Source organism: Calidris pugnax, unplaced genomic scaffold (genome assembly GCF_001431845.1).
Source record: "Calidris pugnax isolate Ruff unplaced genomic scaffold, ASM143184v1 scaffold197, whole genome shotgun sequence".
Classification (NCBI taxonomy): Eukaryota; Metazoa; Chordata; class Aves; order Charadriiformes; family Scolopacidae; genus Calidris; species Calidris pugnax.
In genome coordinates this window covers 2,959,366-2,973,959 of record NW_015090936.1, presented here as the reverse complement: position 1 = coordinate 2,973,959, position 14,594 = coordinate 2,959,366, and the positions used below count along the sequence as shown (strand labels likewise).

General features: G+C 38.6%; 1 protein-coding gene across 1 annotated transcript in view; it reads left to right on the top strand.

Annotated features, from left to right (window-relative positions):
- The first annotated feature begins 871 nt into the window (after window positions 1-871).
- Window positions 872-14,594, top strand: part of COL4A3 (collagen, type IV, alpha 3 (Goodpasture antigen)) — a 31,442-nt gene continuing 17,719 nt past the window's right edge. Inside the window, exons 1-14 of the mRNA XM_014951741.1 lie at window positions 872-910; window positions 2,241-2,328; window positions 3,387-3,422; window positions 3,771-3,935; window positions 5,063-5,155; window positions 5,922-6,017; window positions 6,358-6,428; window positions 7,679-7,867; window positions 8,822-8,990; window positions 10,037-10,129; window positions 11,145-11,249; window positions 12,143-12,240; window positions 13,601-13,751; window positions 13,883-13,996. Coding sequence (XP_014807227.1) covers window positions 872-910; window positions 2,241-2,328; window positions 3,387-3,422; window positions 3,771-3,935; window positions 5,063-5,155; window positions 5,922-6,017; window positions 6,358-6,428; window positions 7,679-7,867; window positions 8,822-8,990; window positions 10,037-10,129; window positions 11,145-11,249; window positions 12,143-12,240; window positions 13,601-13,751; window positions 13,883-13,996 — 1,507 coding nt within the window. The remainder of the gene's footprint in view (window positions 911-2,240; window positions 2,329-3,386; window positions 3,423-3,770; window positions 3,936-5,062; window positions 5,156-5,921; window positions 6,018-6,357; window positions 6,429-7,678; window positions 7,868-8,821; window positions 8,991-10,036; window positions 10,130-11,144; window positions 11,250-12,142; window positions 12,241-13,600; window positions 13,752-13,882; window positions 13,997-14,594) is intronic.

Below are 14,594 nucleotides of genomic sequence, written 5' to 3'. Positions count from 1 at the left end.
TTAGCAGCAGCAGCAGCAGACCTCTCCTGGTCTTGCTTACAACTCTTGAGATTGGCACCATCGTGCAGACTGACCAAGTTTTGGGAAAGGGAGTTACTGAATGTGAAAGTCTTACATTGTGTTCAGTTTCTCCCCTTTCAGAAATAGTAGTTTGCAGACGTAGAACAAATCAGAGCCTGCTCAACTTTGGGGTGGGTGGAGTGGGCTGTTACAAAGGCAGGTTTGGATAAGAGACCTGCAGTATTTCCCACAGACACGGAACTGCACCCAAACCATGTCCTGCCCTGGGATTTCTTCCCCTGGGCACGTCGCACTCACTTGCCATTGCCATGAAAGATTGCAGCTTTCCGTTTTAGGTATTACTGATGGCTGTGCTAAAAGATTAATCTTCATAAAATTGTGTACTGTCACCTGCAGGGACAAAGGGGTGAACAGGGCAGACCAGGACTGACTGGCAGGCAAGGAGCTAAGGTATCATCTAATGGTTTTGTTGTTGCTTTTGAGGATGGGGATAAAGTATGTTCTGGGGTTATTATATCATTTTATTTATCACTGTGTATATAATACATTTTACTTTACCTAACGGATGACAAGTAATGATATCATGGAATAAAGTATGGATCAGCAGAACTAGATTATGTGTTTGATCTGGTGTCCATCTATGCCTGCTGATGTGTGTTCCTGCAATTTTTAGTGTATATAACTAGCTGAAGAGTTGTGTAAAGAACAGCGATTTGGGTGGTGAAGGACTGGTCAGGAGTAGAAGTTCTTTAATGTTATGAGCAATGTACTAAAGTAACAGTGGGTACCAAATGTCATGTCGTGTATTGTTTCCAATAAACAAACCCATTTCTGTCCTCTGATGAAGGGGATGAAAGGGAACCCTGGTCCACCTGGAGCTTGTGGTCGAGTAAGTGTAAATTATCTTCATCATATCATTTTTCTAAACCATTCAATTAAAAATAAGAAAAACTGACTGTATGACACAATAATGGACGTCCTATGATACTCTAATTGAGGGATGGCTTTCTCAAAGTAGTGATGTTGCTGGGAGGCTCACAGAGATGGCATCTTCCTTCATGTGAAGCTGAATGCACAATCAGAGCCTGGTTAGACCTCACTCAGTTCCAACAATTTTGACAGGAGTATGGACTGTCGCAGAACAGGAGTTAATTTCTAAAACAATCTCTAATCAGTTCCAGGACAGCTGGTGTTAATTTTAAAATCCTAAGAAAAAAAAAAAAAAAAAAAAGAGATGCCATGAATACAAGTTCTCTGTCTAGTCATGCTACCTCACTAGTGGTTTACTTAAAGGCCCCATGTACACCTAATGGAAACCTTTTGTCCAAATTGTTCCTAAGAAGTAACTTTGTAAAAAGCTGATTCATTTATGATATTGAGAGAGTACTAAAAAACCACTGCTTTTCAAAAAACATACAGGAGAAAGGTAAACATTTTGAATTTTAATTTTAAGCAGTTTCTTATTCCTTTTAAAATTGATACATTAGTAGTCAGCTTATATTTCAGTGTGATGTTTTTATATCAAGGCATAATAATTATTATAATAGTGATTTGCCAGTAATGGTGCTCATGCAAAATAATCCAGAAGAGAGCAAAAATTTGGGGTTGTTAAAAAAAAAAAAAATAATTACAGCAAATTGCCTTTTGATTTTGCCTCTCATTTGTAGAAACTTTGAAACATCATAATATTAAAATTTAATAAATTAAGTATTCATCTTTATAGGAATGACATTTTAATGCATATGTGCATGAAGTGGTTGATTTATGTCTGTTTCCATGTATGATTATTGAAAAGAGTAGTCTAGATATAAATGATGCTCCTTTGAGCCAATGGAATAGACTAGGCCATTCCTAGAGGTTTCTCTCAAGAATATTTTCTACTTTGTGCTACCATAATATTTTTGATGGGGTATTCAGCTTATATTTTGCCTATATAATTGCATCTGCAGGCAGAGGAGTTTTCTGGGAGCTGAGGAATTGAGCTGAAATCTTAGCCCTACATGTTTTCACAGCCTCTTGACATTACCTGTCTATAACAATTATGATTTCATTTCTGGCACCTTGTAACTACCATGTGATTAGGTAGTTAGGTCTCATGGTGTTGCAACATCAAAATTATGAATGAGATCATAATGTTGTTCTAATGAAATGTTCAATATGAGGTACTGTGCTTCTCTCTTCATTCTTACTATTCTTTCTTTTACCATCTTTCTCTTAAGACAGAGTATTATGACACTGTGATTGGTGAAAAAGGAGATGAAGGACCCCCTGGACCTCCAGGACCAAAAGGTCAACGTGGCATGCCTGGTGAGTGGGACATCACAATTAGAATCTCTTAGTAAGAGCTGTCCACTCAAAGGGCTTGTTGCAGGCTGGGTTCTTGAGCGCCCAGCAACCTGCTTCTGCCTTTACAAGAGTATTTCCAAATTGCTCCAAGCAAATTGCAGAATTGAAATGTTTCCTGAGACTTTGATTTATGGCTGTGTTTCCTTTTAAAAATAATGAATCTGGCACGCTCCTTTGCACTGAGTTGAGCAAATAAGCTCACTGACATCCTGTCTCATGACTTTAGTGGACTGCTGCATCAGCACATTATTTTGTTTGCCATAGGCAAACCATCAGGGCTGTAAGTCTCCTCTTAAAGATCATGTATTTTTTTCTCTTTTTTTTTTGGTAGCTTTCATAGTTTGTCTCTTGCTATCAAGTTTTTATTATGTTTATTTTGGCCATGCTGTAAAATTAAAATGTACTGATTTATTATTTGAGCTGTAACACAATATAACAAGGACTTGTGGGCTGAACTCTGAGGCAGCATCTTGTAGACCGTCTCGTACACATCTAGCAAGTCCTTGCTTTCTGTGTTTTGGTGTTCTAGTTTTAGGAATATTTATGTATCCAAGTGATTGTGTTGCATTCAGTGAATACACTTTGTTGCTATAAATCTACTTATGTATTTCCAAGGGATGACAACGGGAAAGCTGAGCCTTGCAAAGAAATTAATGCATTGTTAAGAGGTGGTATATTTACTAGAGCAAATAATAGTGGCAAAAATAAGCAAGTTTGCAGGCCTGTAAAGTCATGTAAAATCATTCTCAAGTAACTGTGTGCATCCCCACCTTAGATAAATGTGGTGGATCCTATTCCTATCTGTTGTAAACATCCTTATCTTGCCAGATTTCAGTGAGAATTGTCAGTATGCAACGGATGCATAAGTGGTAGGTGCCTATTCAGGCAAAAACAAATTCTTAAAAGATAAAGTAAGCTTGAAATGCAGAAGCCCAAAGTTTGCAGTCAATATTATTGAGTAGTGATTTTGCAGAGTATACAGTGGTTTAATTCAAGTTCTAAATACATTGCTTTTGCAGGGCCACAGGGTCCTCCCGGGTATGCTGGTAGACCAGGTATGTACAATGATCCAGTACCAACAATAAGACACTTTGTTCTTCCTGCCTGTTATACTGAACCAGCTTTGTGGAATCTTAACTTCAGATGACTTGAGAGGTATCTCTGAGTGGTAAAAAAATCTCATCCAAAAGCTTTGATGGGCCAAGCATTTAAGGAGAGGTTAAAGATAATTTTTAAATTTCTTAACAGTCTCATTGTCATTATTTAATATGTTACAAGATAAAAAAGATTTGTAGGATGAACTCAGTATGTTTATCTCTCACTCATTCTATTGAGCATTTACTTTGCTTTGAAATTCCACTTCTTCTTTAACTTTATTTTTGTATTTTTTCCTCTTTGGTTAGGTGTGACAAGACCTGGTCTGAGAGGTCCCCCAGGATTTCCTGGGCCAAAAGGAGCAAAAGGAGAAAAAGGACAAGCTGGCTTGTGTATTGTAGGCCCTCCAGGACTACCTGGTATTACTGGCAGACCTGGTCCTGTTGGATTACCAGGTCCTCCAGGAGAACCAGGTGACATTTCAGTATTCTACATTATGATGAACGAGAACAGATCCAGAGTCATCTCAATATCTAATATATGAGATTATATAAATACCTTATTTATAGAGTATGTTTTGAGTAATATGGTCGAATATAATTTCTCATTGGAAATTTTGTTTTAGGATTCTCATGAAATCGTATGTAGCAAAGGTCTGTCCTCCACTGCTAATGAGATTCTGTAGGGAAAATACAATGACTTCCCAGTATAAAGATTTCTTACCTTTTTGTATAACTCTGACTATAAAACTCTGGTGCATAAAACCAGGAAAGACTAATGAGAGAAAATCTGTTCTTTAAATTAATCATTCCAAGGGCTGTAGTAAATCTGTAAAAGTAAATTCAGAAGGGGCTAATCTGAAAGCTAGAAAAATCACTTGCATGCCTCCAGAGGTCTTAGCAGGCCTTAGAGCAGGCTTGAAGTTCTGCCAGCATGAAAATAAAACAGTAGCAGTTTATAAAAATTCTAATAAAATTACTACGTAGGAATACCTCTTTAACTAGGAGTACCAATAACATCATGTTTATTTTACATGTGGTATGGCCAAAAAAAGTTTTTCTGAAGCAATACCAATGTAGTGCTTCCCTTTTCTCTCTCTTTGAAAAATGTATTTATCCTCCAAATGCATCACCTTAGGAAGAGCTCAGTGCACGCTCTGTTTTTCCAAATTAATAGTAAATATGCCAGAATAAATGTGTCAAAGATACTTGAACAGCATTAATAATTTAGGATTTAAAAAAGTTTCCCTTCCATTCATGGTAAAAGAAAGAATTATGTTTCTGTTGATTCAAATAAAATGGAAATACTTTCCCCAGAAGCGACTATGCTTTTTACAGGCTAGACAGATGGATGGAACAGTCTGCTGAGGTTTTCTTTGGCATTATCATATTTATCCTGAAATATTTCCAGTTGCAGGTCTTTTGTATTTGTCCAGGTAGTTCTATTTTTTAAATGAATCATAGAATATCTCAAGTTGTGAGGGATCCTTAAGGATCAGAATACTCCAGCTCATCCCTGCACTTTTTTTCCCCTCTTAGCAACTAGAGAATTGTCTGAATAATCTGCTCATGTAATGGTGCCATGCTCATTTCATTAACAGGTAGAGTAACATTTAGAACAGGCCTACCAGGACCACCTGGAGAGCCAGGGTGTACAGGACCTCCGGGACCTCCAGGAGATACTGGCATGAAAGGTCAGTTTCAGAAAACTATCACTCAGAAGTTGATGGTGCAGTCCAGTAATCTTCATGGATCCTCATGAGATTTTGAATGAAATTTACCTCTTAAGCCATTTGAGTTCAGAGATTTAAGAAAATTGATGAGGAATAGCAAGATGTCTTCCTGCCCTTACAGTAAACAGCAGCTAAAAGAGCAGTGCACGTGCCAGTGCTGCACACCCGTTGTGCTGCACTGCAGCAGGGCTTAGATCTTCACTGGAACAAACAATTATTACAGTAGGGTATAAAACCCTACAATTATGCTAGGGTTGTCATATTGTTATATTAAACATGAACAGTTGTTCTCCGAGAGAAAGTTCCTTCTGCAAACTTCACCACAGGAGATGCTGAGTCTCTTTGCCGCTTGCTAGCCATTAAAGTCACACAGGCTGTTATGGAGCTTGCCAATATCCTTTGGTTTAAGCCAATATCCTTTCCTTCTGTTGAGAAAATTTGGCTTATCAGCAGAGTGACTGTACTCAAACGGTTTACTAAAACTAGAATTGAATTTAAACTGGGTGTTCCTGCAGTTTTAATTAAATGTAATCAGTTCTGATTCACTGTCTGACCGCAGGCAATTTTGTATTTTGTTGGAAGTCATCTCCCAACAAAATTAAGGCCGTGATTCTGCCACTGTCTGACCAAAAAGTGTTACCTGTCCTCTGTAACAGACTATGTAACGCATTAGTTAGGCTTGGGAGTGATTTTGTGTGGAACTACTAATGAATTGTTTTCATTTCAGGTGATGATGCTCATGTGTGTACTGATTGCAGCTATGTTCCAGGAATACCTGGTCGTCCTGGTTCTCCTGGGCCACATGGGCAGGATGGCGTGCCTGGTAAATTGTCTTGTTTCTGACAGGATAGTAGGAAATGCCAATGATTTTGCTTTTAGCATGAGAATCAGGTATGGGCATGTCTGCAGCCTGCAGTCCTTGAACTAGCCCTGAGGTTGTGATGAGTGTGAGAGCCTGATGCAGCTCCATCCACTGATATGAGCACAAGCCATAAAAGATGTGAAGTCAGAATGCTAATAGGCTTAGGCAATGAATCAGTCTATGATGATGCAGTCAATGTAACAAGCAGAAACATTCAATGCTGGGTGTGATTACTGGAGCTTGTCAAAATCCATGTCCATTTTTTCAATTTTCATCACAAAATATGCTGTTTCTTTTGCAGGTAGAGAAGGAACAACAGGTCCAAAGGGTTCTCCAGGTTCTTCAGGAGCACCAGGGTTTCCAGGAGCTCAAGTAAGACTTTGGTTTTTCAGATTATTTTTCAGATTGCACAAGAATTATTTCAAAGAAACCTCATGGTTGCTGTTACATGCAGTGACATACTGGGTGATCTCAACAGTTTTCTTTCTCTAGTAATGGATATGTCTGCATGGAAGGCCTAGGTAGAGACTGTAAGGTACGGTGACCTGGCTTTACAGGAGCCTATTTTGCTCAGTGCAGTAAGAAGCACAGCCCAGGCAGCAGGGCAGGTAAATACATGTGTGATTAACCTGTGCTGCATTTCGTGATGGCTAGGCTGCTGCTTCTGCCTGGTATGGGTAGTTTACAGTTAACTTCTGCTCATCTACATAATTCTATAATCATGGCAGTGGCTGTGAAGCATATATAGAGTTTTGTGTGCTGTGATTTTTGTCAGACTTCTTACTACTTCTGTTTCCAGCATACTCAGGACTTGCTCAAGCCCCAGCTGTGCAGAGGAGCTTCCTTCTCATAATACCCTCTTCAGGGGTGCAAAGGACATTCCCTCTTGGGAAACATTATGAAGAAGGAAGGCTGACAGCTGCTGCCACAGACATACCATTTGCTTGTTCTAACTTATGCCTGTAGTAGTAATTATTTATGGGAAATTACAGTTGGTACTGTCCAACAAAAAAAAAGTCATGCACAAGTATTTATTGTGGTGGTTGCAGTACAGGTGCTGAATGAGTCTACACACGGGCTTTTCCAGAAGGCTGCCAAGAGTTCATGAGCCCAAGATCACTAGAACCCAGCATGTTTTCAGCTTGCACTAGTTTTGGCTGGGATAGAGAACCCACTTTGTATCCTGAGGGGGAAAGAAAGGAGAGGAGAAGTTAACTATAAGTAGCACTAACTGTGGCGGTTACAGTGTTCCTGGGGAGATATTCCCACATGGAGGAGACACCTGTAATTAGATTTTAAGGTACTTTCCTGTCCTTCTTTTTGTGCCACCGAAGCACAACCAGGTAGCTAACAGTCTGATCCGTTAAATGATCCTGCATCATTCCTGCTTATAGTAGCCTAAATGAAATGATAATCAGGTCCAACTGGAATAAACGCAGGAGAAAAATACAAAAACAAAAAAAGCTCCAAAATCCCCTGTTCATTGATGTGCTGTTACAGTGAAAAAGGTGAGAACAAAGAGAACCACTATCAGGTATTTAATTTAAAAAAAAAAAAAAGGCAAGCCTGAAAACAGCTGACATGTGTCTAGTACTGAAATTCTTTTGATTGCTCTGTTCCAGGGACCTCCAGGTTTTAGAGGAGATCAAGGACATAAAGGATCAAAAGGTGAGCCAGGATATGTGTATCCCGAAGGGCCAAAAGGTGAGCGAGGAGATCCAGGGGCCAGGGGAGACAAAGGAAGAAAAGGTTCAAGTGGACTTCTGGGGAGAACTGGCTCTAAAGGATCCAAGGGTTCTAAAGGTGAAGAGGTGGGTACGCACTGTTTGTAATTAATACAGAATTCATGAAAAACTAAGTCAGTATTTGTATCTTGAATAACAGTTTTTTAATCTATTCAGGTAGTTTAACTGACTTAGTACCTGACTTAAGGGTACTATGCTCTACTCTAGCAATCAATATGCATAATCAATATGCAGGAAAGAATGAAAGTAGATATTCTTATGTAATACCAGAGAGACATGAGGCTAGTGTAGGTGCGTGTTGCTGAAAAACCTCAGCAGTCTATTGTGGTGTTAGTTTGGATATTTATATTACAGAGTTACCTTGTATTCCTATGATGAATAAGATTTGCTTTTGGGTTTTTTGGGTTTTTTTAAAGACAGTTTTCCCAACTACTTAAAATGCTTAAAAGGAAATAGTAATTCAAATAGTTCTGTACAGTCTTGAGGAGTTTAACCTTCAGTCAGGGCTGAGAGAAACCAAAAAAGTTGGGAGGACTAACCATAAAACTGGAAGCATAATCTTCACTAAGAATCATCTTTTTGTTCAGCAGAATCAAAAAATAACAATTATTGTTGTGTTGTGTCAGCTGAGAATCTGTTAAAGCGATTCAGATATAACTATCTCTAAACCTGACTCCACAGTATTCCCGGAAAATCTGAGCTGAGGTGTTTTGGTTTTTTTCTCAAACCTGTTTTAAAAAGAAAAAAGTACACAGCGTACAGCTATTGAAAAACGAAGCTGCTGTATTTATTTGTACTGTTTCACTCTTAATACCCTCTATTTGTAACCATTGATATTAAAATTTACATTCTTTTAATCCTAAGTAAATCAGAGGAAAAATTCCTCTTAAATTAGCAGAGCTACTCTGTTATTAAAGTAGTGCAAGATTATACTCAGACAGAGAATTGGATGTTTTGTTATGAAAGTTGGTGTGGAAAGCAAGTAACACTTTGTATACGTACACCTGTAATCATTAATAGGGATTGGCTGGTTCAAAAGGAGATAGAGGACTCCCTGGATTGCCTGGCAATGTTGGTCTTCCTGGAGAGATGGGGCTTCCTGGACTTCCAGGATATGGACCACAAGGAATAAGAGGTTTCAAAGGCTCTAAAGGAATACCTGGTCCACCTGGATTACCTGGAGAAGCTGGTTTGTACCTTCCTATTTTAACATGCTTTACCTATCTTAAAGAGTACTTGATTGAAATTGCAGAGATGGATTGAAGTCAAAAACATAATTTCTGAAACATAGGACGTTGTTCTTGCTGTGAGATTTCCACAGCATTGTTCCAAATTTGGTCCCACTGGAGCTAATAGCAAAAGTCTTAGGCTCATAAGATAACTGAAGTTAGAAAGAACCCTATGAAGTCTTTAGATCAAAATCCTGTTCAGAGCAGGGTCAGCTGTAAGTTCAGACCAAGTTATTCAAGGCATTATCCAGTTGGACCTTGAAAACCTCCAAGGACAAAGCCAGCACCTCATCTCTGGGCAACTTGCTCAAGTGCTTGACTGTCTTTATCATGAAAAAAAAAAAGTTCTTTAAATATGCATCCAGTCATCATTATTAATGTTAGCAAAGTCAGTAGGTGAAGATGACATGGTCCTCAGGAATATGGTTTAGTGATTTTTTTATTGCTTATTTCTTATTTTGTCAGAGTTAGGTTGATGGTTGGACTAGATGATCTTTAAGGTCCCTTCCATCCTAGACAATTCTATGATTCTATGATTCTAAGATATGAAGAACTTAATCATTTTTAAGTGCTGAAAACATACCAGTGTACGTATTTATAGGCCAGCGTAATCTGGAAGAACACAAAGTTGGGTGGCAGATATATTCAAGGTTTCTTAAAGGGAGTACCCATTAAATCTTTATGAAATGGAGATGCAGATTAAGCATTTCTCAATTGTATCATTTTCCTGCTGACTTTGTGCTTTCCTGCTGACCCAGAAGGGTCTCCACTAGACTGGAGGAGGGCTGAAAGACTGCAGGTGGACTTGATGTCAATAAAATTCTTTTGCTTTATAATAAAGCCAGGATCTGAACGCTTTTCAAAGTCTGTTGAGCTTCAGAAATATGGGAAGTGTAGAAGACTGCATTTTTAACCAAGTAGATTGATTACTAATATTTTTAGTGCTTAAGATTACCTGTTGCCAAACTATAAGGCTTTGTAATCTTTAATTTTGTATTTGCTGAAGGTCTGAAAGGAGAGACCACTAGGGTAACTCCATTACCTGCATTGCCAGGACCTCAAGGACCAGATGGTTTACCTGGACCCCCAGGACTGCCTGGTGAGTACATCTGCACTAAATGCAGTAAATTTCACTGGTTGGGATTTCTCTCCCAGATCTGGCCATATAAAACCATTGGCTTACTTTTAAATAACTATAAAAAGGATTTCTGTGGTACAGAAACTATGGAATTAGCTGTCACATTCCCTTTCAAGATTCCATGTAGTCCTACGCTACAGCTTAGTTCCTCCAAGAATCAGAAACATCTGGTGCATATGTTGCAGCTTGTGTATCCAGAAAGGCACCTCTGGCATAATTTTGACAAAAGCATATCCAAAACTATGCTGGGACTGCTGCAACCTTCAAAACAAAAGGAACAAAATTAGGTTAAAGTATTCTTAATCTTCCTCAAGCCCTTGGCCCTTCTCAGCCTTTGCCAGGGGCACAGTCAAAAAAGTAACTGTATTACCAAGTTTCCTGGTTCCTTTTTTGATATGAATGTTACTAACCATTGTTATAGGATATTAAGAATGTGTGTTTCCATTTTTGGGTGGGTGTTGGGCTTGGGTTCTAGGTGGGACTTTTTTGGTTGCTGGTGTTTTAAATTTTTGCAGAATTTTTGAATGCACTGAAGGACGGTAAGTGACATTCAGGCTAACCATAAGGCATCATTGCTTTGGTTTTGTAGAACAATAATCTTTAAAGCTGTCCTGAACAGCATAAGAAAATTTCTTGGAAGCTTTATGGTAGCTAGTTGCTGCTGTTACAAGCCTCAACCCTATAGAATGTAGTTGTATCTTCTTAACAAGTGGAAGATTTGAACGTAATTGTTCCTAGAAGTCTGGAATTTGGGCAGATTGCATAAAAACTTAACCCACAGACTCATGCCTGCTTTTGATACTGTAAACATAATTTAGCATTTTAACTGTGAAAATCTGCTGTGGAGGAGAAATAGTGTCTAAGTTCTAATATAATCTACAGTGGTATCCTAATTGATAAACTATATAACACCTAATCTTACAAGTTGATGTTCTGTGGTAAGATACATCACAGTTTTCTTATTTTCTTCATACAGGTAGAGTTGGAGCAAGAGGTCAGCAAGGTGATTCAGGACATCCAGGGCCAACAGGTGACACAGGCTTTCCAGGGCTTGGGTTTCCTGGAAACCCAGGTCCAAAAGGTAAAATACGCTTTTTGATCTTTTAAAAAAGCACACCTCCCAAAAAATCTGATTTTTTTTTTTTCAGTCCACATTAAAAACAATCAACAAATTAAAAAATATATATCAATGAACATTAATCATACAGGGAAGTGGTTTTAGCATTCTTGTAATTTACTGTCTTAAGGCATATAAATTGCAAGTTTGAAATGTTTTTAAGTATTTCAGAGAAACAAGTATCAAAGCTAGCAGTAGGAAAATATTTTAAAAGACTTTGATGCTTCCTGGAATACTGCCCAAACAGGTGCAGCACGTCTGAGTGCCACACGTACTTCAGATGGATTCTCTTTACCTGTTTATCTGTTACAGAGACAAAGCTGTATAAGTGTCAGTACTTTATTTTTAATCAATTTTAGTTACATACAATGCAATATCTGCTCTAATCTGCAGGTAACAGAAAGCATTTTGAATACTGTGAAATTGGCCATTTCTCTTGCAAATTCAAACTGCCCTGTGGACACCTGAAATATTAACAAATGCCAAATGTTCATAATCCTGTCAGGACGGGGGGCAGGGAAGGAGGGCGAAGTTAAGTTCTGATACTAAAACTACTACCAAGCTGTTAAAGAAAAGAATGGGGAACTGATATCAGAATAGCCTCACTTTGAAAAAAAACATTCCATGTGAAATACTTGATTTGTAGAAAGTAACCAAGCAGCGTTAGAGTAAACATTGAGTAAATATGTAAGGAACAAGATGCAGTGTGTCACAGCAACTCTGAAATCACAATATTGTCTTCAGCTTATGTAAGCTACTTTAGTGTCAGAGGGTCATTACTGCATCCATACAAATACCCACTTGTAAAATATGGTGATAACTGTAACATCTGTGCTGCCATTTAATTCCTTTTGCAGGAAATAAAGGGCTTGCAGGAGGCAGAGGGTCACCAGGTTGTGAAGGAAAGATTGGAGATCCAGGCCGAGCTGGAAACCTAGGACAACCAGGAGAGAAGGTTTGGTTGGAAATACAGCACAGACTTTCCCACAGGTCCCATTCATTAAATGTGATGCTGAGCAAATAAATTAAGTGTAAGGAATATAGGAGTTTCCTGACCAGTGATGCACAAACTATGAAATTAAATTCTTTGTATAAAAAAGGGCCTCAAGTCAAAATTTTACATTCAGATATGGGATTTCAGAACTCCCCAGTGTTTGGGATGTTTTGGTAGTGCGGTTTTCAGAGCACGAGGAGGATATTGCATTGCAAGTTTTTGCACAGCAAAAATTTGAGGCCACAACTTCTGAAAAGATGGCTATTCAGAAGTTGCAATTAAGCATGTATTTGATGGAGCTCAGTGACAAGCAAGTTTGCATTTAATTATAGCAAGTGATCTGTTGATTTGAAGCATAAAGCAAGTGGGTTGGAGGTAATACTGCAGCCACTCTTGCTGATGAACTGAAGCTAATGTACTGATGGCATATGTAAATATAGGGCTCTTGGCTACTCTGTAATCAGGATTCTAAATTGAACAAAATAATAACACCTAAATGTTTTGAAAAAGTGGCATTTCTTTGTGTGCTCATATGTCATTCTTTTGTGTGCTTTTTCACATGATGGAGTGTGGAGTTTAAGGCTGTAGACTTTTTTAAAAAAAATTATTATTTAATGTGTGTTTTATACCACAGAACGGCTAGATGTGGAGTGGCCTTTGGTTTATGTATATCAGTGACTGGTACAAGCTCAGCTCTACTGACCTGCTTTATGAACATATTGATTTGCTGGTACTCAAAGCTAGTACTCAAAAAACCAGCAGTTCAGTCAGCCTAAAAAAAACTAATTCAAACTTTCTATTTGGGGAATAGACTCGGGGCATTTGTGGTAAAACCAGTCTTCATAGAAAACAATGTTCAGAAGAATGAAAAAAACCAGCAACTGACTTTGAGTATTCCAAGATTCCAACACTGGTTGCTCACCTTGATTATGTCAATAAATATTTTGATAAAAATATAGGAAAAGTTGTATTTGCACAAACTTAACCAAATTTTCAGATACTGGTCTGAAGGTTTTCACAGCTACAGCAAACAGCACAATGCAGTAAAGGCCACATGGAGGGAAGTGTGTCTTGCCTTGCTTGGTAGCAATTTCTTAGAGTGAGGAGATAAAGTTCAAAAGCTAGATGAATTACTCCCCTGGTATAGAACCTGCAGCTGGTTGATAGAGAGCATCCAATTGGTCTGCTGAATTGGAGCCATTAAAAATTACATTGTAAAAGAACCCCTAATAAAAGAGGTTAATTGATCACACAGCAAAGAAAATATTTTGGCAAATTTGCAAAACATAGTGGATTGTTTACATTTCTCTCTATGTTGCAGGGTGACCCAGGCATGGTTATTCCTGGAGAGCCAGGTAGACTGGGTTCACCAGGAGGTCGTGGCATTCCTGGCTCAAAAGGTGAAACTGGATTTCCAGGACTTCCAGGCCTACCAGGGAATGCTGGACGTGATGGTGATGACGGCCTAAGAGGTACCGTTGTCAAACAAGCTCAAGGAACACAGCAAGTTATTTTAAGGAAAGGGAAGCCAAGACAAACAATGCTTACGCAAAGCCTGAAACTTCTAATTAAATAGTTTTGAATCCAGTCTCATTTCTTTTAGGAGACCGTGGCTCACCTGGAGTTCCTGGAGATCCAGGTTTTCCAGGGAAACCTGCTGAATGTCTTATTGGGCTGCCAGGTTTGCCAGGTGGCCAGGGAGCTACAGGCCCACCAGGTAGGACCTTCTGAATCAAATGTGCCATTTAGCTGGGTGGGTTGGGATTTTGTTTCTACCTTCCAATGGCATGAGGGAACTGAATTTGTTTCGGGATATTAGTTATAGGACAGTATGCAAGAAAATGTGAGTCCATTTAAAGAGGATGCACTTTCTGCAGATGGAAGGAAACACATGCACTGATTGAGATGGATTACAATTCAGATTCCATTGTATAATATAAAGAGTAATCACAAACTGGCCCAAATTCCACAGGAAAAAACATATTTCCATTGTGTCTCCTATGTGGGGCTGAACTTAGATTCCTTGGTGCAATGTCATTGATAAAGAAACAGAACAGAGGAAGAGCTGAGCTAGGTAAAAAACAATTTAGGGTCTCAAAAGTACCTGCATATACTGTGTGTGATTATCAGTCCAAAAGAAGCACACTTGAATACCTAGCATAGTCCTCCTGTATATGGCTTCAAAAAGATATTTCAATTTTTTTATTTTTTTTACTTTTTTTTTTTTTTAAGAGGATGAATGCATAATTGGTGGGGTTTTCGTGTTTGGATTTTTCTTCTTTTTCTGAGAAAGACAAGAATTGTCTACTCGCCTT